At 40.5% G+C, this 27680-nt stretch overlaps 2 protein-coding genes across 2 annotated transcripts in view; one reads left to right on the top strand and one right to left on the bottom strand.

The window, feature by feature from the left end:
* Arl13b (ADP ribosylation factor like GTPase 13B) overlaps positions 1-27680 on the top strand; it is a 60359-nt gene that overhangs the window by 4595 nt on the left and 28084 nt on the right. Inside the window, exons 2-3 of the mRNA XM_036203800.1 lie at positions 10381-10451; positions 16384-16633. Coding sequence (XP_036059693.1) covers positions 10381-10451; positions 16384-16633 — 321 coding nt within the window. The remainder of the gene's footprint in view (positions 1-10380; positions 10452-16383; positions 16634-27680) is intronic.
* Stx19 (syntaxin 19) lies at positions 22796-23683 on the bottom strand. Its single transcript, XM_036203801.1, has one exon. It carries the CDS (start codon positions 23681-23683, stop codon positions 22796-22798), a length of 888 nt encoding a protein of 295 aa, XP_036059694.1.

Genomic DNA, 27680 nt, shown 5'->3' with positions numbered 1-27680 from the left:
ATATATATATATATATATAATGTGTGTGATATAGTATACTATAACACACACATACACACCAATGGTAAGCTTTAACTTGTGAATTTGGCACAGCAATACCTTAACCTTAACAATTATAACTAATAATAAAAAAGACCAATTGCAGCAGTGTACTGTAATAATACGACCAGTATGGATGCCCTACTATTTGGGGGCTTCTATTAAGTAAAATGAGGGTGACTTAAACAAAACCAGTCAGGTAACTGGCAGGGTTGCCTGATAACTAATAGAGGGATTGCATATGCAGCATGGATATGCTGAGTAAATCCATGATGTGATTCACATGGTCACACCCAGGCATGGCAGAGGAGGATGATACTTTGTACTAGGGGGACACAGAGTAGAGAAGTTAGGGCTCCACTGTAGAACTTCCTAGTAATTTTAGAGCACAGTTAGTCATGTGCTGAGGTTTGATGGAATGCCCCACAGTGGTCTACATGTTAAAGGCTTCATCCCTAACATGGTGGGATTGGCAGGTAGTCTAATTCTAGAGATGAAGCCTAGTGAAAGGTTAGGTCACTAGGGATGTGACCTCAAAGGAAATTGTAGGACCCAAGGTTCCCTCTTCTTTCTCTCTTTCTAGCTGAAATGTAAGGGATTTTACTGTGCATGTGCTCTTTCATAATGTGTTACCTTTCAATAATGAGGACTCAGAAGTTGCTTTTGCTTCAAGGCACTGGCTCTGTTTGGGTTTGCAGACACCCTGGGTAAGTAAAAGTGGGAGAAAGGTATGGTATCTCCGCCTTCATTTTGTGTTTTCAGATTCCACACTTTACAACTTTAGACTGCTGCTCCTCAGGACAGGAAAGAGACAGGCAAGTTCAGAAGAAAGGCATGCGATTTTATTAGTGTCTAAAGACATTTTATATACATATGCTTTCTGTGATCCTGATGTCAAGAAGGGCCCACTTAAAATCAGAAAAGTAAGACTAGTTTAGCTAAACACATCTTGAAAACAAACGTTATATGAAAGAACAACTGTTATTTGAAACAAGAAAATAGGGGTATCTGTGTTAGCTACTCAAGATTCTCAGATATTACCATTTAGTATCACAGTAAGTTTTAATCTCAAAGACATAGGCTTTTCATCCTTAAGTGTCCTGCATCCTGCTCATCTCCCATCACTTTCCCCACAGGTCCTTGCCATTGAAAATAATTTATCCCCTATCATGACTGTAGCATCTCCATCTGTCAAAGCTTTATTTCAAGTATTTACTGCTAACTAACCCATCCGGAAAGAAGAGCTCCAGGTAGCATGCAGAATGCATCTCATTGCTTCTGTTCACCAGTGGAATGTCCCATAAAACTGATTAGGACATGCTTTATCATTCATGCTGTGATTACTTTTTATGGAGGGAATATATCCCTACCACCAAGTTTTTTTGTCTAAATGAATGTAAATAAATCTGGACCATTTATAGAAGCTGCTGAGTTCTTAATTTCCTAATTAAGCTTTACATACAGATTAGCAAGGATTATCTAGTGTGCTATATGCGAAACTGGAGTGTCTGACATTCATTCTTTTTAATCTGTCTACTTCTTGAATATGCTTAATAAAAATAGTGGGATATTAGACTTTAAAAAATTACCAGAGGGGTTGGGGATTTAGCTCAGTGGGCCCTGGGTTCGATCCTCAGCTCAAAAAAAAAAAAAAAATACCAGAGAGACATTTGTGTATTTATGTTCAAATTTAGAACTTGCTTTATGAAGTTTGAAATATTTTCAATAATGTAGTTAGTTTCTGTATGTCAAACTTTGCCCTTTGGTTTCTTGAGTAAACTATTTTGTCTTTGTTATGCATACTATTCTTAACATTTGAAATAACTTTTATATAATTATTTCAGTTTAAGTATTATCCTTCTACGTTGACAGAGCTATTTCTTTGATAACTTCACACAACAATAGATCTTAATCAGTCCACTTCCAACTCATCCCCGCCATTCCCACATGTGTGTCCCTTCAATCTTTACCTCTTCCTCCTTCTCTGTTTCCTCCTTCTCTTTCTTCTTTTCTTCTTCCTAGTCCAGTCAGTGCCCACACTCATGTGGGTAGCACTGAATATGATTAAGATATGCATTAACTATTGTTCCCTACCATAAGGTTCACTGACCAAAGTTGGCAAAATATAAGTAATTTTGTTTTTAAGTTGAATACTTTCCCGTGTGCTCTTTTTCTTTTCATTTTTATTAGTTTTAATTGTACATATATGTGTATGTCTGTGGGAGCCTGTGTGTGTATATGTGCATGTGAGTTCTAGGCCAGAGACATCTTGAGCTCAAGTTATAGGTGGTTGTGAGCTACTTGATGTGGGTGTTTGCAGTCAAGCCTGGGGCCTCCTGAAGAATCGTATGTGCTCTAAAGTAACGAGCTATCTCTGCAGCCCCTCCAGTATTATTTCTAATGTGTGTGTGTGTGTGTGTGTGTGTGTGTGTGTGTGTGTGTGTGTGTTACATAGAAAGGAACCTGAAATAGAATGTCTTAATATACTCAGCTTTGGAGTATATTAGCCACTACATTAACTGAGTAACATCAAATATTAGTACCTGGACTACAGAAGTCTTCACCTTGAGGCAAATAGCTGAACAAATATGTAATCAGAACTTTGGTACCTCAATCACTTCCTTTCATCTCCTAATTCCTAAGAATTACTTTAGTTTAAAAATATTTCTATTCATTATTACCTCTAATCCATGAGCATGTATTCTTATTTGAGAAATTTTTAGCCAATTGGACATGAGATAAACCATTTGACTTACATTTTCATATTGATGAAAGGATTTATGTGAATTAAATGCAATGTAATACTTTCTTAAGTTAAAATTATTTGCATTAGCATTGCATGGTGTTGCCTCAGTAAGAGGGAAATCAGAAAGTAAGGGTTGTGAATTAATGACCTGGCACTCTTGGCCCTGGTGCTTCATAGCTGAAGAGAACACGTTCTAGCTTAGGAGACAATGAAGAGCTGCTTGAGGTGACCATGTGGAGCAAAGGATGTCTTGGCCATTCATTGTCTGCTGGGGATGGCAGGGAAGAAGCCACTGAGCTTGAACTTGATTCTGTATTTTTAAGCAGAAAATGCTATGCTTAGATTTCTTTTCTTTTTAAATATACATAGGGTTTTTTGCTTCCTAGAGAGCAGGGTGGGGGGTTGAGACAACATCTTACTATATAGCTTTTGCTGGACTGGAACTTGCTATTTGGATTAAAGCCCAGCCACAGAGTTGGGCTTTATCAACAACATATCACCTTTCTTTTAGTTGCAGGAACTAAGTTGTGAGTGTGCTGGGCAAAGGAAGGGAAAAAAAAAATTCCCGGTTATATTTGTGAAAAGGAGCCCTTGCCTCTGGATACCTGATTTGGTATGCATCTATAAAAAATATAGAGATATTAGAATAAAAGTGGTTCCGGCTGTTCCAAAATACAGTAGTGTCTGTTGTTTTGATAAGCTATTGTCTTTAAACTTCCCTTGCAAACTGCAGAGGACTAACTTCTCATTAGTGATGCAGCCTTGAGTCTCTTGTACCTCCCTTGCTCTAGGCACAGCGTGGAGATAATGAGAGAGAGAACTGCCTTTGAACTCTGAAGACACACCATTTACATCAAAGTCTTGTTATTGCGGGGCTGAGGAGAGGGGGAGCATCAGTCCAGAGGCACTTAACTGAGGTAGTGAGCACCAGGATACCTCATTTCCTACTGTCTTTTATTGAGATAAGTTCTCACAAGTACCTGAGGCTGGCCACAGTAAAATCTTCCCACCTCAGTCTCTCTAATGCTGGTGTTACAGGTGTGTATGACCTGGTGACCAACTGAGAGAGAAAGCTTAGATGAGATTTCACAGCATTTGATATGTTTCTCTCTTCAACCTCTAGAAACCGTTCACATCATTGCCATCTTTTTCACCCCCCCCCCCAATCCAAGTTGAAAGTGTTCTCATCTTCCTTGTCTCCTGGCCTGGGTCTCCTGCATTTCCTGGGCTATTTCCTATGTTGTGATGGATTAAACTGTTACTTATAAGACACAAATACCTGCTCAAGAGCTTCCTTTCAGTTTCAGACTTCAGCCGTGAGAGCAAGCACCCTGTCCACATGTGCCTGAGGAACTGCTTAACCCTCTTTCAGGACCTGGGCCCAGATGTGGCCTCCCTGGCTTGCACTTTGGGTCGCCATGAGAATGGCTTCAGATTGAGCGCTGTGTGCCACGGTCATGCACACACTATTAGCCTTCTGTTTGACTGATGAAATTGTGAGCAGTAATGTGTCTAGTGTCATATAGTTTAGAATGAGAACTTGAATGCAAAACTCTAGAACAGGTTGGTGCCTGTTTATCTCAGTGCCTTGAGTCTTATTATGTTGCCAATTAGTAGTATAAATGTGCCTAGATCTTATAGTGCCATAGAGCCACTGAGTGTGTGCGCGCACATGCTCACACACTTCATTTTAAAAATGTAATACTGGGACTGGCACAGAATTATCCTTGATTTTCTACTTTTACTTAAGAGGATGCTTATAATTTTTGTTTTGTTTTGTTTTTCGAGATAGGGTTTCACTGTGTAGCTTTCACCTTTCCTGGATCCCGCTCTGTAGACCAGGCTGGCCTCGTACTCACAAAGATCTGCCTGGCTCTGCCTCCTGAGTGCTGGGATTAAAGGTGTGCACCCCCTCCCCACCCCCCCAACCCCCCCACCCCCCCACCTCCCACCCCCGGCTATTAAGATTATGCCATGTACTTTAAAAGAGGCTTCCATGACTAAATATTTGAGGTAATTAACTGCATGGTGAACAAATAAAGTGTTAGTGTGAATAAAAATCACAGCATGAATTAACTGCAATGTTTGGTAATTTATAATTTCAGAACAATCTGGTGGGTTTAAAAGTTAACAACTATGTAAAACTCTTTCTAGGCAACCTTTTAGAATAATAAAGATGCACAGCCCACTTTCCCTGTTAAAAAGTGCATGTTGGTGTAGCTTTTAAAATATGGTGGCTTGTCACCAGGGACAGTCTGGCTGTGGCGCTTGCTGTAGGACAACAGTGAAATGAAGGATTGTCTTTTATCTGATCAAGTGCACAGCCCTTCAAACAGGAAAAGGCAGCATACAGTGGTACCCTTGGGTCTGCAGAGTCTAGAAAACCTGGCACAGGCCATAAGATCCATCATTTTCTCATTTGTTTAGGCAAGAGCACAATAAAAACATTGGGTGTTTAGGGTACAGAACTGCCCAGATATGATTTCTACCCAAAAATGCTCCTCCAAGGACAATCACTAAAACACAGGTACTACGATGGCTTAAATGTTCATCTATTTTTTTAATACTCTGAATGCTAATATTTAACTATGGGTTTTTTTTGTTTGTTTGTTTTGTTTTGTTTTGTTTTGTTTTGTTTTGTGTGTGTGTATGTATAGTTGAGGATCGAACCCAGGGCCTTAGCGCTTGCTAGGCAAGCACTCTACCACTGAGCTAAGTCCCCAACCCTTAAGGTATTCCAAGTAATGTACCCCAAATCACAGATTTTATCTCTTTGCCAGTTTGACCCTTTATAACTTAAAAGATGAAATTTTAATAATGAAATCAAATGCTTAATGAGAGAGAGAGAGACAGACAGACAGAGAAAGAGAGAGAGAGCACCAGCCAGCCAGACTGAGCAAAGGGGTCTTATACAACACTGTGAATATAGCTCAGTGGTAGTACTTGGCCAGCATATGTAAGGTCCCATGTTCGATTCTGAGCATCCCCTCCCCCAAATGAATGCTGTTCATAGGTGTGATGGTTAGTCTAATTGTCTACTTGACACAATCAAGACTCGCCTGTGAGACGGACATGTGGACCTGCCCATGGGGGTTGTCTCACTTGCATTAATTGAAAAGTTTATTAGTGAAGCTAGTAGTCACTTTATCCTAGCTGTCACCAAACACCTTGCAGAATGACTTAAGAGGGACATTCTTTAGTTTGGCTTATGATTTCAGATGCTTTCTACACAGTGTCATGGTCCCAGGCGTTTGACAGAATGACTGAGTGTGAGAGTTTGTGGTGAAGGACAGATGGATCTTCACATACCCATGTAGCAGGAAGAAAAGAAAAAAATGAGCTGTCTGGTGACATGGCTGCACTTCCAGAGGAGACTAGGGTTCGGGCCCCACACTCATGTGGCAGCTCATAACCATCTGTAGCTCCACTTCCAAGGACCTGGCAATCTCTTCTGGCTTCTGAGGGTCCCAGGCATGCACATGATACACATACGTGTGTTCAGACAAAAACACTCATGGAAAATAATTAATTAAAAACAGACAGTCTGTCTCTCTGTCTCTCTGTCTCTCTCTCTTTCTCTTAGTGGCCAGGTATAGTATACCCTCAAAGACCCACCATAAAAGCTTGCTTCCTCCAGTTGGGCCCCACCTGCTGTGTTCAAACCCTGAGCTGTGGAAAACTGGAGGGGTACCCTGAAGAGGTGTATAAAGAATTCCATGTTCTTAGAAACTGCTGCCTCAGTGGTCTTCTTTTGTAAGACAGTCTAGGACTTCTAGAGCGGGCTCTGTTTCCGGCTCTATTCACAATCCAGCTGTGAAGCGGATTTCCCTTTTACAATAATTATTTTACATTATTGAAATTTCTTTGCTAGGCTCTGTAGTTTATGAGGGCTGAGATTCCTCGGGGTTTATTTGCTTCTTTATAATGACTCCATGTTATTTAGAATGTGGTAGAAACAATCTGAAAATGTGGACTTATTTTCTTATTTTATATGTGTGAGTGTTTGGGCTGGAAGTATGTGTGTATACTATATGTCTACTAGCTTCTTAGGAAGTAAATTCATACTATTCACAGATAACAGTGCTTGTATAATTTCATATGCACAGGAAGAACTTACATTACACATGACCTCATCTCCACATTTTTATCGCCTATTACGGGTCTCCTTGACGTTCCTTCTGGCCTCCTCAGGGCTGCTTGGGGACAGGCTCTGAGGTTCCTTCTTGTTCTTTGCTGTGTCAAGTGTAACTTTGGTTTCCATTTATTTGCCGTGGTGGTCTGAAAAACTTTCAAAGGACCAGGATTCTTGGGTAGCAAGGGAAACTAACTGCAGAACAAATTCAGTGTAGTCATGTAAAAGCCAGAATCCTTGCCTGTGGAATCTGAGTTCCGGTGAGTGTCTGATGGCTTGTGCTTTTATTGTGTCCTTTTCTCTATGTGATTTTACATGGTAGCCTTCCCACGGCTTCCTTATCTACTGTCTTACACCACCAGCTCTGGTCTCTTGCCAGGATGAGTAACTGAGGTTTTCAAGGCCTTGCTTGTATGGTTCCTTCTGCATGAAGCCTGCCTTCATCACTTTATGTGAAACTGCTCCGTCTTCCCCTCTCGGTTCTTTTTCTCTTCAACTATTTTATCCCCCCCCCCCCCCCCCCGCAGTACTTAACAGTGCTCTAACATACTACATAATTTACACCTATTCGCTTCCTCTTATTTTTTTTCTTACTCAAAAATGTTTTGTTATGGTGATAGTTGATAAATAAGTTTATCTTAAATACTTCAACACGGATGACTAATGTGTAGAATCATATCATTGATTATCCTATATTTGACCAGTTTGGCTTTTGAGAGACTGAGTTTTTCTTCCTCACCTGTGACCTGTTCCTAGAATGTCCGACACCTTTACGTCTGTCTTTTCTTTCTTTCTTGAGCAGTGGAGGGGGGTGGGGAGTGGAGGAGGTGGGGGGAGATTCTGAATACATTTCAAATTTGAGAGAGGGGGAAGAAATAAATGTGCAGATCCATGAGAGCCATGCCTAGAATTTAAAGAACACCCTTGACTACCATCTTAATTCTGTTTTCAAGTATTCTTTAGTCTCATTGCCAGTGAGAAATGAAGATACCTACATTAACTAACACAAGTGATGCCTGGGTTTCTCTTGGCCTCCTCAGAGTGCCTGAGCAGGTGGCTGTAGGTTGGTTGACCTGGGCCTTTAAGTGTCAAATGCACGTGAGTTGGGTTAATAGATTCAAAGGCTTATAGCTCTAAGTCCTGACAACTAGTGGATTAGGACTTCAGGCTCCAGAGGCCAGAAACTAACAGGGCTGGATGCTGAGATTTGCCCTGGGTAGTGTGGTGCAGCATCAGCTCATGTAATCCTTAACTCTGAGCAGCAGGTGGCAGTAGAAGCTGTCAGTGCCTGCTAGTTAGAGCTCCCAAACCTGTGTCCCAGGACTTACCCCTCCTACCCAGTGGCCCTCCTTTGGACTTTGCAATGGTTGGTGTTACAGCTTTTGAGCATTGGTAACTGTGGTGATATGTTATTTGTGCTGAAATGTGATATTTTATTTGTATGTTAATAAATAAAGGTTGCCTGGAGAGCAGAGGAAATAGCAAGCCATTTTAAGTAAACAAAGAAGTCAAGCAGTGGTAGCACACACCCTTAATCCTGTCACTTAACTTAGCAAATAGGGTCTCTGTGTTCAAGTAGGGAACAGACACACACCTTTAATCCCAGTATCAAACATAGAGGTCTGGTGGTCTGCACAAACTGACAGAAAGTGACAGAGCTGTATAGGAAGAGGAAGTGATGTGGCTGAGGGAGCCAATGAGAGAACAGAACAGACAAGGCATATAAACATGAGTAGACAGGAAGTAACTCGCATTTGGAAGCTGCAGAGTTGGTGAGGTGAGGTTGGCTGGTGGCTTCCCCTATTTCTTTGATCTCTCTAAGGCTTCCACCCCTATATTTGGCTTCGTGTTTTTTATTTAATAAGACCATTTAGAAATTTGTCTCCAGGTAACTTCAACTCTTAGGCCTTGGCAGGTTCCTGAAAGTCTTCTGAAAATGAAGGTCCATCTTTGTTTCCACGTCCTCTTTGTCTCGACCATCCTCTGCCTCCATTACTCTTGGTACTGTTGTTTCCACTGCTGTAGAGGTGGTGCTGCTGGTACCCTTGCTGGTTTCTCTACATGTTATAAGCTTAGCCTCCTGTACTTTTGATCAAAGAAAACACCATTTGACAGAAGCTTTTGAGTGGGCCCTACCAACAGACTCGGAAGACAAATAGTCTGATTATATAGTGAGGAGCAGGGTGTAGCATGGGTGTGGACTGCAGATGAAGGTTTGTATTTGCACCAGTCACAGCACAGCCCATCACAGACCTTGCAGAAGGACCTGTCACCAGTCCCACATTGCATCAATCATTGGCTTCTTGCAGAGTTACTGAGGAGATACCATCTACACCCCCATGTTTTAGGAAGAATAGCTTCAGGGCCATCTTAAGTACAGAGACTTGGCTTGCCTGGAATGCCTTCTAAGCCCAGTGCAGGTTGTCTGAAGCATGCATATATGTTATATATTCTGTATGCATACATAAAGAGTTAAAACTCAAAACTGACATGGCCAGCAACATTTGTTTGTGTTTTCTAGCATTTAACAATGCTTAATAATGCTTAGCCTCTGTTGCCCCCAGAGTTCTGTCCCCTGGTCTGTCTCACTTAGGTTCTCCCCGGTGGTTCTACAAGCTATGCTGTAGTTCTGTGTTCCCTGAACAGTTTCATCCCTAGATCTACATGATGATGGGCTGCTCCACCCTTTACATTGCGCGGAGATCAGCCAGGCCAGGGATGAGTTTTACTAGGGTACTGCACCACCAGGTTAATAAGACCAGTGCATACCTTCTCTGGGTTTATGAATTCCTAGAAGTTAGTATTAGGTGCTGGTTATGACTTGCTAACTGGTTCATTGTGTGACCTTTGACAGATTATTTAACTTTCTGGCCCTGTATTTCTTCACCAGTAAAGCTCAACTACACTTTTGTTACTGTTTTTACTCTATGGAGTAACACATATTTGATGTTTTCTAACAATAGAAAGCTTCTTTCTACGTACTTACTTCTTCAGCTAGTACTCAGGTCATTATGTTGTATTTGATATTTTTATTTGACATGGTGCTGCCTATCTAAGTGCAGAGACGAGGCTAACACCTAGCAAGAATTCTGTGTGTGCATTGTAAGACAGGTAAATCTGCTGGAATTCCCGGTTTGACTGACTAGATGGCTGAGTCCTTAATAATGACCAGTAGCTCAGGATTAGGCATTTGATATCTAACTCTCTTTTCATTCTTTCCCTTATTTTTTCCTTATTGCTTATGTCTATATTTTATAATTTTTACTTAGAGGACAATAGGATAATAATATCGTATTTTCATAAATTCTGCTGTTAAATCAGTATTTTATTCATCAGCGTAGTTCCTAGCATCTAGAAGATGTTCTGGTATATAGTATATACTCCTTAAATGTTGCTTGGATAGATAAGTTTGCTTGTATCTTCCCCTACATACTGAGTGGTTTTCATTTTTTATTATTTTAAGAAAGGTGACCCTTGTGATGGTGGGCCTTGATAACGCGGGGAAAACAGCCACAGCAAAGGGGATCCAAGGAGGTAAGTAGAAAACTTTTGCTTTCTAAACTCTTAATTTTTCCAAGTCATTTGTTTATGTAAATTGCTTCATTACCTGTTAATTGGACAGAGATAGTGTACTACTTTGTGTTGTTACTATACTTAGGCTCTGAGTAGACTCTAGCTTCCTGATATCCCCTGCTACCATGTTTCAGGTTTGAACAGGTACAGTCTCCTTGACATCTGGACATCATTGGTCAGTGGCAGACAGGGGAGTGACCCAAGCTGGCCTTCAACTAGCAGTCCCTTCCTAGCCTCTTACACAGATAATCTACAAAGACTCATTTTCATCATGTAGTCTCCTCTTCATAAACTTTGTTTCCAATTGTAACCATCCTGAGGAGTATTACTAGACTCCATCACATTCTCTTTTGGGACCCCATCAACTTGTATTAGCTGCCTTATCTGTTTATCTCTCTCCTTCTCCAGGCTGTTAATCCCCTAAAGGTAGTTTTACTCATTTTGGTGTTCCAGTGGAGTAGTAGACAGCAGCCTTCTTTCTCTTCCTCCTCCATCTTGATTTTCATGTCAAGGTTTCTTTCTCTGTGTAATCCCAAGTGATGGGATTACACACACACACACACACACACACACACACACACACACACACAGGTTTCTTTCTCTGTGTAATCCCAAGTGATGGGATTACACACACACACACACACACACACACACACACACACACACACACACACACACACCCCAGCCATGCAGCTAACTAAGCCTTTGTAAAGCGTCCTTTCCATGGCATGTGCTTTTCTCCTTAGTCCTGGTTCTGCTCTTACTCTAGGCTCGTTCCTCCTGTGCTAGGTGTTTTGTTTGTTTTGTTTGAGATCTGTGTGCCTTCTCTTTAACTCTATTGTTATTGCTCAAATCCAGACCCCAGTGTCTTTCCTCTGTCATGTGTCAGCAGCTTCTTCTAAAAGTATCTTCCCTGTCATATAACTATTGCTTTCTTCACGGGGCTGTCCATTTCCCAGACCATCTGAACGATTGTGTTAACTGGGCACAGGTCTAATAGGGCTCTGAAGTCGCAGTGTTTCAACAAGATTGAAGTTTATTTCCCTCTGGCCATGCAGAAGTAGTCTAGGACTAGGATGTCACTCCCTGATGATCGGGAGTCAGCCCTCCATACTGTTCTCTTTCTTCTACATGGCCTAAGAGATCTCTCTGAGGCATGCATTTGAGCTGCAAGGAAGTGGTAAGAGAGAAGAAGCCATGCTTCTCTTCTTTAGGACTGTGAACCAGAAACTGACACGTCACTTTACTTTGTATGCCACTGATGTTCTGGACCCCACCACTGCTTCTATATATTGAGTCACTCTCTAGCAAGAGCCAGTGCTCTCTGTTTCTTCCCAAATCTCTTCTTGGGGATGTTACGAGTAGCTAGAATTAGTTGTAATCACTCATAGTGGGAGTAATTACACTATGGAGATGGGCATATACTACATGTTAGCCTTCTCCCTCTACTTCCAAATAAGTTGTTAAATATTTAATAGACCACCACTGTCTAGTCTAGACCATCCTCTCATGGCCAGTCACTGCCTCTGAGATTGGGAATCAATGTCTTTTGTAAACATAAATTCCTAGGAATTTCTATCCAATACTGTTTATTAATAGGAAACTATATTATTTTGGGTAGAAAGTTAGTTTTTTTCCCTGTGGATTATCTCTTGCTTTGTTTGTTATTAATATATCTTCACTATATTATAGTCACACACACACATACAACATATATGCATATTTCAAGAATAGGCTGTAGCAGGAATCTTAGAAGGTCTTATTAATAAAATCAAACCTGAGGCCAATTATTGGGGTGAATGCTGGAAGATCAGAGAGACAGAACAAGCCACAGCTTCCTCACCTTGCCAGTTTCTCAGCTGATTCTATTTGCTCAGACTGGAAACCTCTGTGTCCTCATCCAGAATGAATCTCAGCTGAACTGTGTTGCTCAAAGCCTGAAAGCTTAACTAGCCAAATGCTTCTAGTTTCTGGCCTTATATATCTTTCTCTTTCTGCTGTCACTCCCTAGGATTAAAAGTGTATGTCACCATGCCTGGCTGTTTCCAATGTGGCCTTGAACTTAGAGATCCAGATGGATTTCTGTCTCTGGAATGCTAGGATTAAAGGCGTGAGTGCCACCATTTTCTAGCCTATGTATCTAGTGGCTGTCTGTTCTATGACTCCAGATACATTTATTAGGGTGCACAATATTTTGGGGAACACAATATTACCACAATAGGCCAAGAGCTCTATAGATCAGGATTCTGATTAATAATTGTTTTGTTGTATTCTGCATATAATTTAGCACGTAAGAGACACCTAATAAATACTTATTTGTTATGTATTTGTATTTTATCTTAGATTTATTGTGTCTTAACATATGCGTTACTATAATTCTTTAGATTGAGGGCTGTGTATCTCTGTGTCAATTAACTTACCTATAAAATGTTACCAATAGGGGTTAGAGATTTAGCTCACTGGTAGAGCGCTTGCCTAACAAGCACAAGGCCCTGGGTTCGGTCCTCAGCTCTGAAAAAAAAAATGTCAACAGTAAATAATTACATGGATGGGTGGAATATACTGTGTGCTAAGCACTTAGGGCACACAGACATGGTTCCACCTGTTGGGACGGTAGGATGTAGTGCTAGAAGGTGAAGTTGGGAGAGAGAGTGGCAAGGAATCATCAGAAAAGGGTTCGTGAGGAGAAACTATCTGAACATTTGTATTGTCTTGAAGCACAAATCCTGAACAGGTTTAAGTCCCTAGGGCTCGGATCAGGGTCCTGGCTCCCCCACTTGCTACATAACATTGAAAATATTTTGAGTTTTTTTTGTTTTATTTTATTTTTTTTTATTTTACATAGGGCTGGCCTGAAGCTCATAATCCTCCTGCCTCACCTTCTGTGATTCTAGGATTACGGATATGTGCTACTCTGCTAAATAACCCTGAGAACAGCTCTCCCTCCCCTCCTCCCCCACCTCTCCCCTCCTCTCCCATCTCCTCCCCACTCCCAGTGCTGTGCATTGAACCTCACACACTCACATATGCCAGGCAAGTGCTCCACCATTGAGCTGTTTGTTCCCTCAGCCCAGACGTTTCTTAATGCTAGCCGGTTTACTAGAAATATTCCGAGCGCCTTACCTTCGTGCACATTGTTCTCTCACTTAGAATCGTGCTTCCTGTCTCTCTTCTAATTGTGACACTTGAAAGACTCGATTTTTACTCTCCTCAGTTCCCGAAGCCTCTCCTGACCACGTCACTCCTTCCCTTCATCTTTACGAATTCCCTCCTAGGACCATCCCAGTCTTTTCACAGAGCATACACACTTGGTGTCATTTCCACAGTATTTGATCTCTGTATTTTTAACAGTTATTTTATTATTTGTACATGTGTTTGGTTTCCCTAAATGTCCGCTGTGTGCCTGGTACCTACAGAGGCCAGAAGAAGGCCTTGGATCTCCTCGAACTGAAGTTTGAGACAGCTGGGAGCTGCCTTGTGCATGCTGGGCATCAAAGCCTGCTCCTGGAAGAGCAGTTAGTGCTCTTAACCACTGAGCCATCTCTCCAGCCCCCTGATTTTTATATTTTGCAATGTTCTTTGAGGATGGCAACCATAACTGATTTATCTTTGAACCCTGGTCCCTAATAATGTTCTTTCATCAAATTAGCATTTGCTGTAATTTAGTGCCCTTGCCCATGCTCCAGCATAGTGCATTTATTTCCATTGTTAATTTCCTGGGGGTATCTTTCAATTCATACTCAAAGACAACAATCTTTTTCTGGCTGTGATTTGCCTCATGGTTATTATTTTTCTTTGTATTAATTTTCCTACCTACACCTCCTAAATACTAAGATTATAGCCAGACACCACTATGCCTGATTTATGGAATGCCGTGGGTCCAACCCAAGCTGCCGGGCAGGCACCCTTCCCATGGAGCTACCTCTCCAGCCCCGAGCTCCCCATTTGAGATCCTGTGAGACCCTGTTTCTGAAAAGTCAGGCTACTTTGTTAGGTTTAGCCTAACCCTTTGTCTTTTTAGTCATGGAGAAATTAGCAGCAGGAAAGTGGCTTCTAATGGCTCTGCTAAGTGTCTCAGGCAGTGCAGAAGCTGCTCTTGCATACTTCCTGAGAGGCAGTGTGGTACTGCGCAAGCCTGTTCTCAGCTATAAAATCCTTGAACAGGCCTCACAGATTTATCACAGTGAACACTTTGTTCAATGTAGGAACCAGTTACCATAAACAACCAATGTCATTTACTAGAAATTTCTGAATGATAGGAATAGTTTATACTGAGTCCATGTAATAGGGTGGACTACTAACCACATTTTGTTTCCAAGAACTGGAGATAATAGCTGGTACAACTAAGGAACTGAATTTTAATCCATTTAATATCATGTAAAAAATTAAAAGGCTTCTGTGATGTCTTTCTAGTCTTGAACCATAAAGCTCTAAGCATCCTGTTGAGAAAGATTTATAGTATATTCTAGTGATAGGGAGAGAATGGAAGAGGCAGATATGACATTAAAGTTTTCTCTTACCCACTGAATCTATAAAGTTATTAATGTTTAATAAGCTCTCGCGTCTATCTCTTGTTTTAATTTTCTTAGCTCTCTGGGAAATGGCCTATAACTCATTTTCAGTCAACAGAGTGCTACTTTAATCACCGAATTGTATAACTGATATGTCAGGGACCCATTTCCTGTTTTCAGGACCCTGTTCAGTCTGGCTTCCGCCTGTATTTATGGAAGGCTTCTCCAGGCATGGGAGTGCATACTTACCACCCAGGCGCTGGGGAAACCGAAGCAGGAGAGTCACAAGTGGGAGATCAGCCAAGGCTACAAAAATGACCTCGTCTCAAAAGCAAAACCAAACCAAAGAAAACCTGTTGAGAATTTGATTCAGTGTTGATGTGTAGCCCTTGCTACTTGTTTGATTTCTCACTTTTAGGGTCCTCTTGCTCCCCAGCCTTTGCCTAAGCCCATCTCCTGGAGTAAGACTTCTGTGTCTCTCGGGGATCTTTTTAAACCTCTTATTATCTATCGTTGCTCTCCTTGGCAGATGTGGTAGTGTGCCCCCTATACTTGGTGTCTTCAGATATAAAATTCCTCTTCTCACTCCAAACCCAATTATATTTATTGGAACATATGAGAAACCTTTCTACAGAAGTTCTGAATTTGAGCTCTCTCTGCAGGATGCCCTTAAACATCTCTGTATTCCAATTGTAGCTGTAATTTTAACATATCTGATTGGAAAAGAATTGCCTTATTCTTTGCAGTTTTTCCTATTTTTGATTCTTCAAATTTCTTTATTTTATTTTCTTAATATTCCTGACTTTCCTTATTCTTCCACAGAACTTATGATAGAGCCTTGAGTGGCGTGGTGTTGAAAGGTTAAAACTGATTAAAGAATAAATTAGCCTTAACACAAGAACTCATTCAACATTTAATTATTAAGTGCCTATTTCATGTTAGTTGCTAAGATTATAGTAATTAAGTAAAACTAATAGCCAGGTGGAGGTGGCATGTGAATGCCTTACATCTCAGCACTCAGGGGGCAGGCAGATCTCTGAGTTCGAAGCCAGCCTGGTCTACAGAGTGAGTTCCAGAACAGCTGGGGCTGCACAAGGAAAACCTGTCTTGAAAAACAAAAACAAACAAACAAAAAACCAATACAAATGAATAATTAAAATACAAATTCTTGTCTGTGGACAGTGAAAATACTAGTTGGGCATTTACATTATTAACCCCTCTCTCACACAAGTGTTTTTGGTGATAGTGTCTGTGGCATCAGCAAGTGATTTTTCCATTTTGTAGTGACATATGAATGCTACCTTTGATATGATTTATGTTGTAGAGATAAATTAATGTTCTTAAAGTCTAAAGAGTCCTCTTTTTTGTATCATTTTGCACAGAGCATCCTGAAGACGTAGCTCCCACTGTTGGCTTTTCTAAAATTGACCTTAGACAAGGAAAGTTTGAAGTTACCATCTTTGACTTGGGAGGTGGCAAGAGAATTCGGGGAATTTGGAAGAATTATTATGCTGAGTCCTATGGGGTAATATTTGTTGTGGATTCCAGTGATGAAGAGAGAATGGAAGAAACAAAAGAGACAATGTCAGAAGTGCTAAGACATCCCAGGATATCAGGAAAGCCTATACTGGTGTAAGTAATGGAGCATTAGCAAGAAATGCTGGTCTCTTAACAGAGTATTAAGTAACCAAGGTGGTCATCTATTAGTATAATAAATGTGTGCAATTACCTGTCAGTTATAATGTTATGTTGATTTTGGTAGGGATTAAAGAATTTAGCCAGTGTTATGAACAAGCTTACTAATTGGATGCCTTGAGAAATCAAATACAAACTCTTGTTTTAGTTGATGGTCTGCTTTGTATTACATTTTGCATTTTGAACAAGATTTTAGGATATTTTTCACCCCCCCCCCTTGCAGATATCGCTTATGCATGCTAGGGAAATGCTCTGAGCATTTACAGCCACTGAGCTGCAACCTCAGCCCTTTCTCAAAACAAGATTTTGCCTTGTAGCCTTGGTTGAACTTGAACTCTTGATCCTCCTGCCTCAGCATTGTGAGTTGTGCCACCACACCTAGCTTCCTCTCTTAATAATTTATATTTTGTCATTGTCCTTTCTTACTGGCTTCCTTTTGGATTTTGTTTTCTGTAAGGCCTAGCTCAGGCTGTTCTTGAGGTTGTTATGTAGCCACGGATGATCTTAAATATGCAATCCATCACCTCCACCTTCCCAGTGCTGGGATTAGGGGTGTGAACCACCTTGAGCAAGCAAACCCACAGCCTTGTGCGAGCTAGGCAAGCACTCTCCCAACCAACCGAGCTATCTCCCCAACTGCTGTTCTTTTCCTGGTAGTGCATATTTTGGAAGTTCCTTAAATGGTTCCTTCTCTAATGACACTTTAATTTCTCACTCTGAGCTTTCATATTTCCCTGTTGCACGTGTGATCTAGCTTCATTGTCTCAGTCATATGCTTATAGCATTTTGCCCCTAAGCTGGAACATTTGTAGAAGACATTGAGGAGGGGCATTTGTGTTCCTAGCATTTGTGCACAGTCAACGCCAGGTGGCGCTGTGGTGTGAGAGAAGGCGAAGGGGAAGTCTGTTAGTTGAGATTGCTCCTCAGCGGGAAGTTACTGAGGGTTTGCCCCAGCCTTTCTTTGCTTTGCCCTCATTTCTGTACTTCATTATTAAGGCATAAAAACCAACCCATCATGGTTGATTAATAACAGGAGTAATGCAAGAGGAGTTGCTTTCCTGTGCGCCTCCATAGCAAATGGGGATTTTTAAGCAAGTCTATTTGAAACTTTGATTATGAAAGTTGAAACGTTATTGGATCATTTATTGGTAAAGCTTACGTTTTTAAACTTTTAAGTGTTTGATTAAAGAAGTTACTTCCTCTATAGAATCAGGTCTCACTTTTATTGAATCTGAAGTAAAATATTAATAGAAGTATATATGAAAGGTGACCTTTGTTGAGCCCTACAGGCTAACTTGGTCTTTGAAAATATTTAAACAGAGATTCACTGGTTTCTGAAATAGAATTAAAATATTAATCACTGTTTGTCATAAATGAGTAGTTCATGTCTTTTTAACTAAATAACCATTTATTTATTTTTCTTCATTTTTCTCTTGTGCATATATGCATCTATCATATATTAATTCACTTCAAATTAATTCTGAGTACCTACACACTTCAAATTAATTATGCAAGGCACTATTTGATTTCCTATGAAATAAATTGAACTGGAAGTTTAATTCCATAACTTAATATATTGAAATTTTCATCAGCGTCAGTTGGTAGCAATATCCTAAGAAGACCAGTGCCATTTGTAGACTTTCACCTGCCTTTAGAGAGAAAATAAGTCACTCTTCCTATCACCTTTTTGGAGTCCAGTTTAGTTAGACTTTCATCCAGAATATCTGTGAAGCCACCAGCCTCAGTTTCTTTTCAGGATAATAAGAATTCTACTTGTGTTAGTCCGGTGTCGCTATTGGAACAGTGACATATCTTTTCCTAGAGTGACAAGTCTTTACTGTGCTCGAGACCCTCGAGTCGTATCACCAGGATTTCTTAAACACGGTGTGACTGCCTTGACCCACGTCACGCTCTTGAGTCCGCCGCTTACTGGCATTAGTTATAGGCCCTGTGGGAAGCTTTGCTGCTCCTGTGACCTCCTGACGCTGCCGACACTGTGGCCTTGCTCCAGCCTTCTTCACCCTATGCTGCACTCTCCTTTCGCTCTCACACTCTCTACAACTAAAGAACAAATACTTGGCAGTGTTGCTAGGTGGGCATCCACATGTTGTTGCCATGGACCTCCTGCTTTCCTCTTTTCACCCCAGACCTGCAGTATTTTGAGGGTGAGGCCTTTGGAAGCAGACAGGCCTCAAGAGGTGCCCTTTCCTTTCCTCCTCTCCTCTCCCCTCCCTTTGTCTCTCTTCTTCCTTTTCCTTTCTTTGTTTCCTTGAGACAAGGTCTCAGGCTGTAGCCCAGGCTGACTTGGAACTCCCAGCAACCTTCCAGCCCCAGGTAGGGATTACAGGTATGCGAACACCACACAGTCCCGAAAGTTAGTGATTCTCGCTGAGCTTCTATGGATCCCCTTGTAAATGAGGATTTGCATGCCTGTGCCAGCATGTGAATGCAGATAATGAAAGCATGGCCTGCAGAGTGTCCCTACTGTTCTGTAAATGGATTTTTATATTATTACTGATGACAGAGTACTTCACAGTGTTTCATGAATTCAAACCACTTAAACCAATTTAGGGGTGTTAACATGGACCCCCAAATCTTTAATTGTTCTTTTTTTTTAAAATGTTATTTTTGTCTTCTGTTTCCAACAGATTCCTAATATTGTTCCATTAACTCTTTCAAGAATTAGTTTTCTCTTTCAGATAGTTATATTAAGAAAACATTGCTGCTTTTACTGTGTATTAAAAGTGAAAAGAAAATATCCAGAATAGTTAACAACTGATTAAATATGTGGTACTTCTTGCTTAGGTAGGATAGTACTAAGCAATGGAAGACATAGCCATAAGATACCATTTCTCATAGCCATGGTATGGCATAAACCAAGGCGCAAACCGACCCAGAAGCAGAAGCAGCAGAACAAAATCGAGTCATTTGTAAGTAAGTGGAAGCAAGTAGGTGAATTTATCCAGAGACAGAAAGACAAATGTCACGCTTTTTCCTCTTGTATATAGAATTTAGAATCTAAGTGTGTGTGTGTGTGGCGGGGGGGGGGGGGGGGGGGGGGGGGGTGGGGGGGTGGGTGGCAATCTGAGAGTAGAAAGCAACTACCAGAGAAGGGTTTGAGAGACACAAGAAGGTCAGTATAACCAAGCACAGTAATGCACTTGTGCAAATACCAAGTTGAACCCGTTGATATGTGTAATTCATATTAATATGATAAAAAGAATATAGCAGTGAAATTGGATATTATTCACTGCTTTGCAATACATGTGTGCTTAATTCTTACTTTAAAAGCATGATAAAATACTAGCAGAAAGAACTTTTTACAAATCCATCTGGGCATAATTGAACTAATGCATATTAAATAGTACTTAATAGTCTTAGTTTTCATCATAAATAATTTAAGAAAAGCTATAACCGAGTAGGCTTTAAACTCCAGATAAAAAATTTAAGAGGAACAGTGGAGGTAATAGCTAGAATTATCCAGTCAGCTGTTGAGTCTTAGAGGAATCTTTTTTAGAGTTCTCCTTTAAGCATTTTAAGCTAGGACATATGGAACATCCTTTCCACGGTGACGCTTGGTAACTGACACAGTAGAAAGCAATTCGATGTATATTTTTAGACTAAAATTATTTCATAGTACTTCTTTTTTTCTTTCTTCTTCTTTTTTATTTTTATTTTTTCCAGAGCTGAGGACCGAACCCAGGGCCTTGCATTAGCTAGGCAAGCGCTCTACCACTGAGCTAAATCCTCAACCTCCGTAGTACTTATAATATGATGTAACATGACAGTTTAATCCTTTCAAGTTCACCAACTCCCGCAGCACACATTTCATGTATTGTATAGGTGTGGAAGAGCCACACCCTGAGCAGACAGGGACCCTCATGTTCTCTGCCAACATTCAAGGTGCTGAGTGTTGCTAGGTTAAAGCACTTGGGTGTCCTGGCTGAGATCACATTCAAGTTATCCCAATACATCTCAGATGGGCCCTGCCTGCCTCCTGGTTATTCTCCTGCCACTTTTCAGGGTTTCGTCCTTCTGTCTGACCTGGTTGTTTCATTCATCCTCTTGCTCCCTTAACTCTGCTCTTCTCAATTGATAATTTTGTCTCAGGGGATTTTCAGGAAATAGAAATTGTCACACACGAATTCCCACCACTCTGGCCAACAGTTTAAACACATAGAGAACCCTACCGTGAGGAGTCAGTCCTGAAGAGATTTGAAGTGAAGGAACGTTAGGATACCTAATACAAGAAACACTGAGCACTGTGCCGAAGGCAGTGACCAAGAGGAGGAGCTTTGTCCTGACATTGCAGAGAAGGAAAAGTCTGCAGTAGCAAGGGTTGGGATGTGGGGCACGAATGAAGATGCATTGGGCTGGAGCAGAAACACGCCTTCCATCCTGTAAGGACAGGAGACAGCATATAAATGAAAGGAGACAACGGAGGAAATTCGGTGGTAGGACAAGACACCCTTACAGACTCGAGATTGGATGGTCTCGCCCAGGAAATCACTTGGAAATTCCCATGCTAACACAGAAGCCAGTAGCAAACAGGTTTGTAAGATGGTGTTAGGTTCCAGCAGACAGTTAAAGGAAGGATGATGAGATACCACAGGTCATCAGGGTGGCCTTGCTAGGGTGAGCCGTCAGGGAAGGACTTTCTCAAAGGCAATTGTTTATTTTTTTTCGAATGACAGCACTGGCAAATATTATTGCAGAGAAATATTACTCCATAATAGCAATAGAAACAAACAAACAAAATGACTGCAAAGATGACCATGTAGCTTTCGAAAATACGTAGGAAATGGTAAGAGTTTACCAATAAGAAAAAAGGTATGAATTAATGAAGAAGCATCATATTCTTGAGTATAGGAAGACTAAATATCTTTATGGTGTCTACCACCCACCCATCCCCCAGTGATGACATTCAAGTGAACATAACATTGGTGGTAATAAGGACAGGTTTATTTCAGGCATAGGAAACAAAGAGTATAGAAACTCCAGAGTGACCTGCCCCATCACAGAAAGAGGACAATACAGCTGGGGCACAGTGGGCAAAAACACGCAGGGAAGTAAAAGATGTTTAAAGAAAAAGAGCCCAATGGGCTCAGCGCTGCATTCCTGTGTCATCCAAGCACTCCGGAGGCTGTCAGAAGGACCGTCCCGAAGTTGAAGACTGTTTAGGCCTCTCCATTAATTTACACTTTTTTTTCTTTAGGGCTTGCTTCATCATAAAATGGTGTCACACGTTCAAGAACGCAGTTGCCTTTGCTTAGACTTTGTCAAGCCCTCCAATCTGTATGTAATTCAGTTTCTTGTCCGTTTCCAAGGTTCATAGAAACAGTCTTACCTCACCGTAGATCTTAGGCTTGACTGTCACCCAGGAGGTTTTTCATCAAGTTGATGATTGAGTTTCCCGGGACCTAATGATCACCAGGTTTACTCACCTACCTGAGGATAGAGGCTTAATAGGCATTTAGCTCCATTTTGATGCGGTGTGGCATGTTTTGAGGTCTTGTTTTATACAACTCTTAATTACCAAAATATTCTCAAATAAGCCAGATTAATAAAGTAGTTATCATTTAGTTGAATATTCATCTTAAGAGTATATAAATGAACAGTAGAACTCAATATTTTTCCAGAAACGTAAGGGCTTTCTCTTTCTTTCTTTTCTTTCTTTCTTTCTTTCTTTCTTTCTTTCTTTCTTTCTTTCTTTCTTTCTTTCTTTTTTTAGATTTTTATTTATTATGTAGTGTTCTGTCTGCATGTATTCCAGCAGACCAGAAGAGGGTACCAGATCTCATTACAGATGGCTGTGAGCCACCATTTGGTTGCTGGGAATTGAACTCAGGAACTCTGGAAGAGCAGCCAGTGCTCTTAACCTCTGAGCCATCTTTCATTTTTTATAGTTAACCTGGAGATTTGAAGTAAATGCTTGCCTTCAGCATTTCTGTAATGTTAGTGGGTAAAGGGGAAAATGACCAGTTAGCCGTGACAGAATGCACGTAACTGGACTCACGAAATGAAGACAACCAAAGCAAGACTCTGAAATGTGGAAACCTTCCCCCTAAGCCCTGAGGTGTTTCTAGAATAATAGCATCTCTATTTGGAGCCGCAGCATGGGCAGCAGCAACGGCACAGGGCCCTGCAGGGGTTTCTTCTTTTGTATTTTACAGCGAGTCCGAACTTCTCTTTGGTATTGATAACATACTCTTTTGTGCTGGTCACCATGACCTCAATGTTGTTGATGCTTTCTCCTTGTTCCTCTACCAGAAGAGAGATCTGCATGAAAAGGTCCCTGAGGTCCTTCACTTGGTTCTCCAGATTCACAAGTTCCTTGTGTCTCTGTTCAATCTCCGAGAGCTGGGCTTTAGTGATACTCGTTTCTGTGAGTAAGCTTTCATTAAACACTTCCCATTTTCCCTGATGAAGCATGTCGTTCACTTCTTCTTCAGACACTTCTTTTCCAGCCACTTCCAGCTGACGGATGATAAATGTCTTGCACTTCTCTTGCTTGGAAGCTATCGTGTCGTTGTATAGAAACATGGTTTGCTGAAAGTGGCGGAACATGGCGGCGTACTGAGACTTAAGTATCCTCGTGAGCACTGATGACGGACCGTTTTCAACCTCTGACTTTTTTACTTCTTTGACTAAGTCACCCAGTGCTCTGTTAATGTGTTCCGCTTGGGTTTTTAGCTCCTTTGCAATGGTAGAGTCCCGTTTAAGTAGACTAAACCGTCTCATGGAAGCCACCAGACTTTTCTGCTGCTGTCCAAACTTTTGAATCTCATCAGCAAAGCTGTTGATAGTCTCCTGCAGTTTTTGGATCTCATGTAGGTGTCTCTCAGCTACAGGTTCTCTCTCATAAATAATAGCTTGCTGGACAAGCACGCCTCGTTCCTCTGCTTCTCCAAACACCCGACTCTCCCGAGAGAGTTCGATTTCGATTTCCTTGCTTTTCTGTTTTAATTCCTGAAGGCGGTCTTTCATCATTCCTTTCCTCCTAAGAAACAAAAATAACGAAATTGAACAAAGAAGGGGTTGTTATTCTCCCTGCTAGCAGTTGCACTGAGATATCTATGTGTCTCTTAGCAAAAATTCTAGTTTTCTAACAGGAAGTTTTAAAAATTGAGGAACATCGACACGGCATGATGGCTCTTCCCTATAATCCCTCTGGGGAGACTAAGGCAAAAGTATGGCAAATTCTAGGCTGTCTTAAGCTATAGGTGGAATTTGAGGCCAACCTAAGCTATATAGTAACAGCTTAACTAAAAAAGAAAAGAAAGAGAATCAAAAATAATTTCCTCATAGAGATTGCCAAAATAGAGAAAGTAGTGAGATAATTACTTTGGATAGTTGCTCCTGCTGTACATCGCGTTTATTTGAGTATAGTCACTGACGAAGTGATGGGGAAGATACAGTTGCCCTCCTATAAATAAGTTCATCCGTGTCCTTATACTGTCCACACATGACTGTCTATTACAAAAGGTGCTTTGACTGTACTTGAACTTTTAGGATTGGCCTTTAGCCTCCTAAAGTACCATTATTAAAGATACCTTTCCCCAGGAATTTAGTCTACATCATGTTTAAAATAGACATTTTTCTGGAACTGGAAAGATGGTTCAGCAGTTGGGAGCACATGCTGCTCTTGTTCAGGACCAGGGCTCCTTTTCCAGCACGCACATGACAGTTTAAAAACCATATGTAACTCCATTTTCAGGGGATCTGATGTCCTTTTCTCATTTCTGTGGGGAGCAGGTATGCATGTGATACACATACATACATTCAGGCAAAACATTCATACACATAAAAGTCTTTAAATAGATATTCATTTTACTGAATATGCATAATTTAATTAAAACTAACATAATGACAAAATAAATTCTATGTGGATTTTAAACAATATATATATAAAATGAAGTTTTTGAATTAGCATATTTTATATAGCCTTGTTTCCTTATCTATTGCATATATGAAAAATATTGAGTTGATTATGCTGACTTCTCATTTTTGTCAGCTATTTCCAAGAATCTCAACTCCCAGGGCAAAATGTATAGGAATTCATATTATGATAATCTTTAGATGTTTGAGAATGTGTTTATGTATAATCTTATCTGAGAATGCTGATAATATTTACAATTTCACTTAGTGCTCCTGTTTGTCCTTAGCATCAAATCAAATGGAAATAAATTACATATGATTATATATAATGATAAGGTAATAATAGACACATACATACAGTGAAATAAATAAAAGCTATTGTTAATAAACCACTATTTTCTTAATCCTTGAGTATAGAAAGGTACTTAATGCCTTTCATAGTTTTAAAAAGGCTGAGTGGGAATATAAACAGCTCATTGAACTCTAGACATTTTCTTATATTGAATAGAGAAAGCTCTGTAGGATGTGGTATTGTGAGACTCAATATTGTGCATATGTATACAGTTTATTTTAATTAATGGTTTGAATCATCTCATACACACATATTATAAGTTATCAGATATATTCATGGTGCTTAGTGTGGAATCATCTTTAGTCTCCCCGAAGGTGTATTGAGATTCAGAGATTAAAGTAACATCAAACATATACTAAATGTAAAAGTAAGCCAGGAGGTGGTGGCACCTGCCTTTAATCCCAGCACTGGGAGGCAGAGCCAGGCGGATCTTTGTGAGTTCAAGGCCAGCCTGGGCTACCAAGTGAGTTCCAGGAAAGGTGCAAAGCTACACAGAGAAACCCTGTCTTGAAAAACCAAAAAGAAGTAAAATTTAAAAAAACAAAACAAAACAAAACAAAAATAAAAAAAAACCTCAATGGGAAAGGATGTGAAATATAAAGTCCTTTAGGAAACTTCTTCACATCAATAAAATAGAAGACTGTTTTACAGCCATTGTCTATGACAAAGTATTGGACTTCAATACATGCTTTTAACCAGAGCCACCAGTGTATAGTACCAGTATAATAGGCTAAGGAAGATACTTGTGCCACTTAAATTATGCTATCATGGCACATTGATGGTAGGATGCTTTGTGATGGAAACTCATAAATTAGGAATTCCCAAAGGAACATAGAAGAGGAAGACTTATATAGAAAACCATATGAAGTTGAGAATCATTAAATAGTTGCCCTATGTGAGAGATCTCTTTTACAATTATTTTCAAAAATGTGAAAACCTGTCCATACATCATGGTTAGACATAGCATCATTCTAAAGATCATTATTGAGTGGGAATTTTATGGGGGGAGTGTTAATGCAGTATAAAGGAGACTTTGTACACATGTAGAACTGTCATGAGATGAACTTGAACTAGTTTATGAAGTTAGAATTAAAGAGATACATAAGATTATCTTATGTCTTAACAGATAATCAGGCAAGGCTGACTGTTGTGGAATGTTACTGTAACTATGTAAAGGTGTGCGGCACTTTGCATTTGTTTAACTTGAAAGATGTGTTGCTGTTTTATCTTGCCTGCCTAAGGTACTTGATTGGTCTAATAAAAAACTGAATGGCCCATAGCTAAGCAGAAGAGGGATAGGCAGGGCCGGTGGGCAGAGAGATAAGTAGAATAAGTAGGAGGAAGAATCTAGGTTCCAGAGAGAAGAGAAAAGAAAATGAGGAAGAAAGAGGGAGATGCCCAGGGCCAGGCAGCCAGACACGGAGTAGGACATACAGAATGAAAGAAAGGTAAAAAGCCCTGAGGCAAAATGTAGATGAAAAGAAACAGGTTAATTTAAGTTATAAGAGCTAGTTAGAGAAGCATAAGATAAGGCTAAACATAAGATAACTGATAGTCTCCATGCTATGATTTGGGAGCTGGCCGGTGGCCCAAGAGAAAGCCTGCTGCACAAGACCTCTGTAAGGAGATACTTGGGCTGGGAGTCTAAAATCTTCAGAAGATTTGTTCTAATTATGTGTCCATGTGTGTGTTTCTGAATGGATACTCGCACATGAGTAGAGATGTCTGTCAAGACCAGAGGTGTTGGATGCTCTGGAGCTGGAGTTAAAGGTAGCTGTGAGCCACCTGCTCTAGGTGCTAGGAATGGAGCTCACATTCTCTGCAGGAATGGTGCATTGTCTTACCTGCTGAACCATCTCTCCGGCCTGAGGCTGCTCTACTTTAAGAACAAAATTAATGCCTATGTTGGTAGAAATTAAGAGAAGGAAAAATAACGTAGAGGAGAGGAATCAGAAGGGAGCTAAGAAACAGATCGTAGTTGACTTGTATGAGGGTAAAGAGTGAGTTTTCCACAGTCGCAGTAGAAGACACGTGGAGAGCAAATGTGCCGTTGGCATGAGCTTTGTTTGCTGAGATTTCCTTTACTTGTTTTATATAGAATTGTTTCCCAGGATAGCAGAATGGTTCATGAGAGAGTTGAGTAATAAAAACAGAGATAGAATACATGGAAATCAGTGGGAAATGTTTTAGGATTTAGAAGCAATATGGCTTGATGATCTTTTAACTGATCCGACACTGTCCATAAAAGTGTTTGACCTTTGGTCCTTTGTTGTTTCTTTCCCACCCTCTCTCAGGCTGCTGGCTTCTCTCCCCACCTCGGAATATTGGGATGCTTATAAGGTGAAGATGAACCATCATTAGTTTTAATGATGGTACTAAATACTGTTGATTCAAAGTTGGATCTCAGTCTGGATTGCTCTTAGACACCTGTCTGCTTGCTGAGTCCCATTTGGATGGGCACATCTCAAATGAGTCTGCACTATTTCAATGCCTACATTGTTCTAGCTCAGTCAGTGGCAACTCTGTTCTTTCAGTGACTCCGATTCAAAAGCTCAAGTCATTGTTGAAAATTTCTTTTGAACATTTTATATCTTAGCTCATTTTCAAACAATTAATAAAACATATTAGCTTTTCTTCCTTAGTATATTTGGAGCCAGCCACCTCTTCCAGTCTGGTCCAAAGCATTATTATTTCATTTGGATTACTGTCATAGTCTCCTGAGTGCCGTTTCTTCTCTCGAATCCTCTTACCCTC

Source organism: Onychomys torridus, chromosome 12 (assembly GCF_903995425.1).
Source record: "Onychomys torridus chromosome 12, mOncTor1.1, whole genome shotgun sequence".
Classification (NCBI taxonomy): Eukaryota; Metazoa; Chordata; class Mammalia; order Rodentia; family Cricetidae; genus Onychomys; species Onychomys torridus.
The sequence above is the reverse complement of the archived record's forward strand: the minus strand, read 5'-3'. Positions and strand labels throughout refer to the sequence as shown.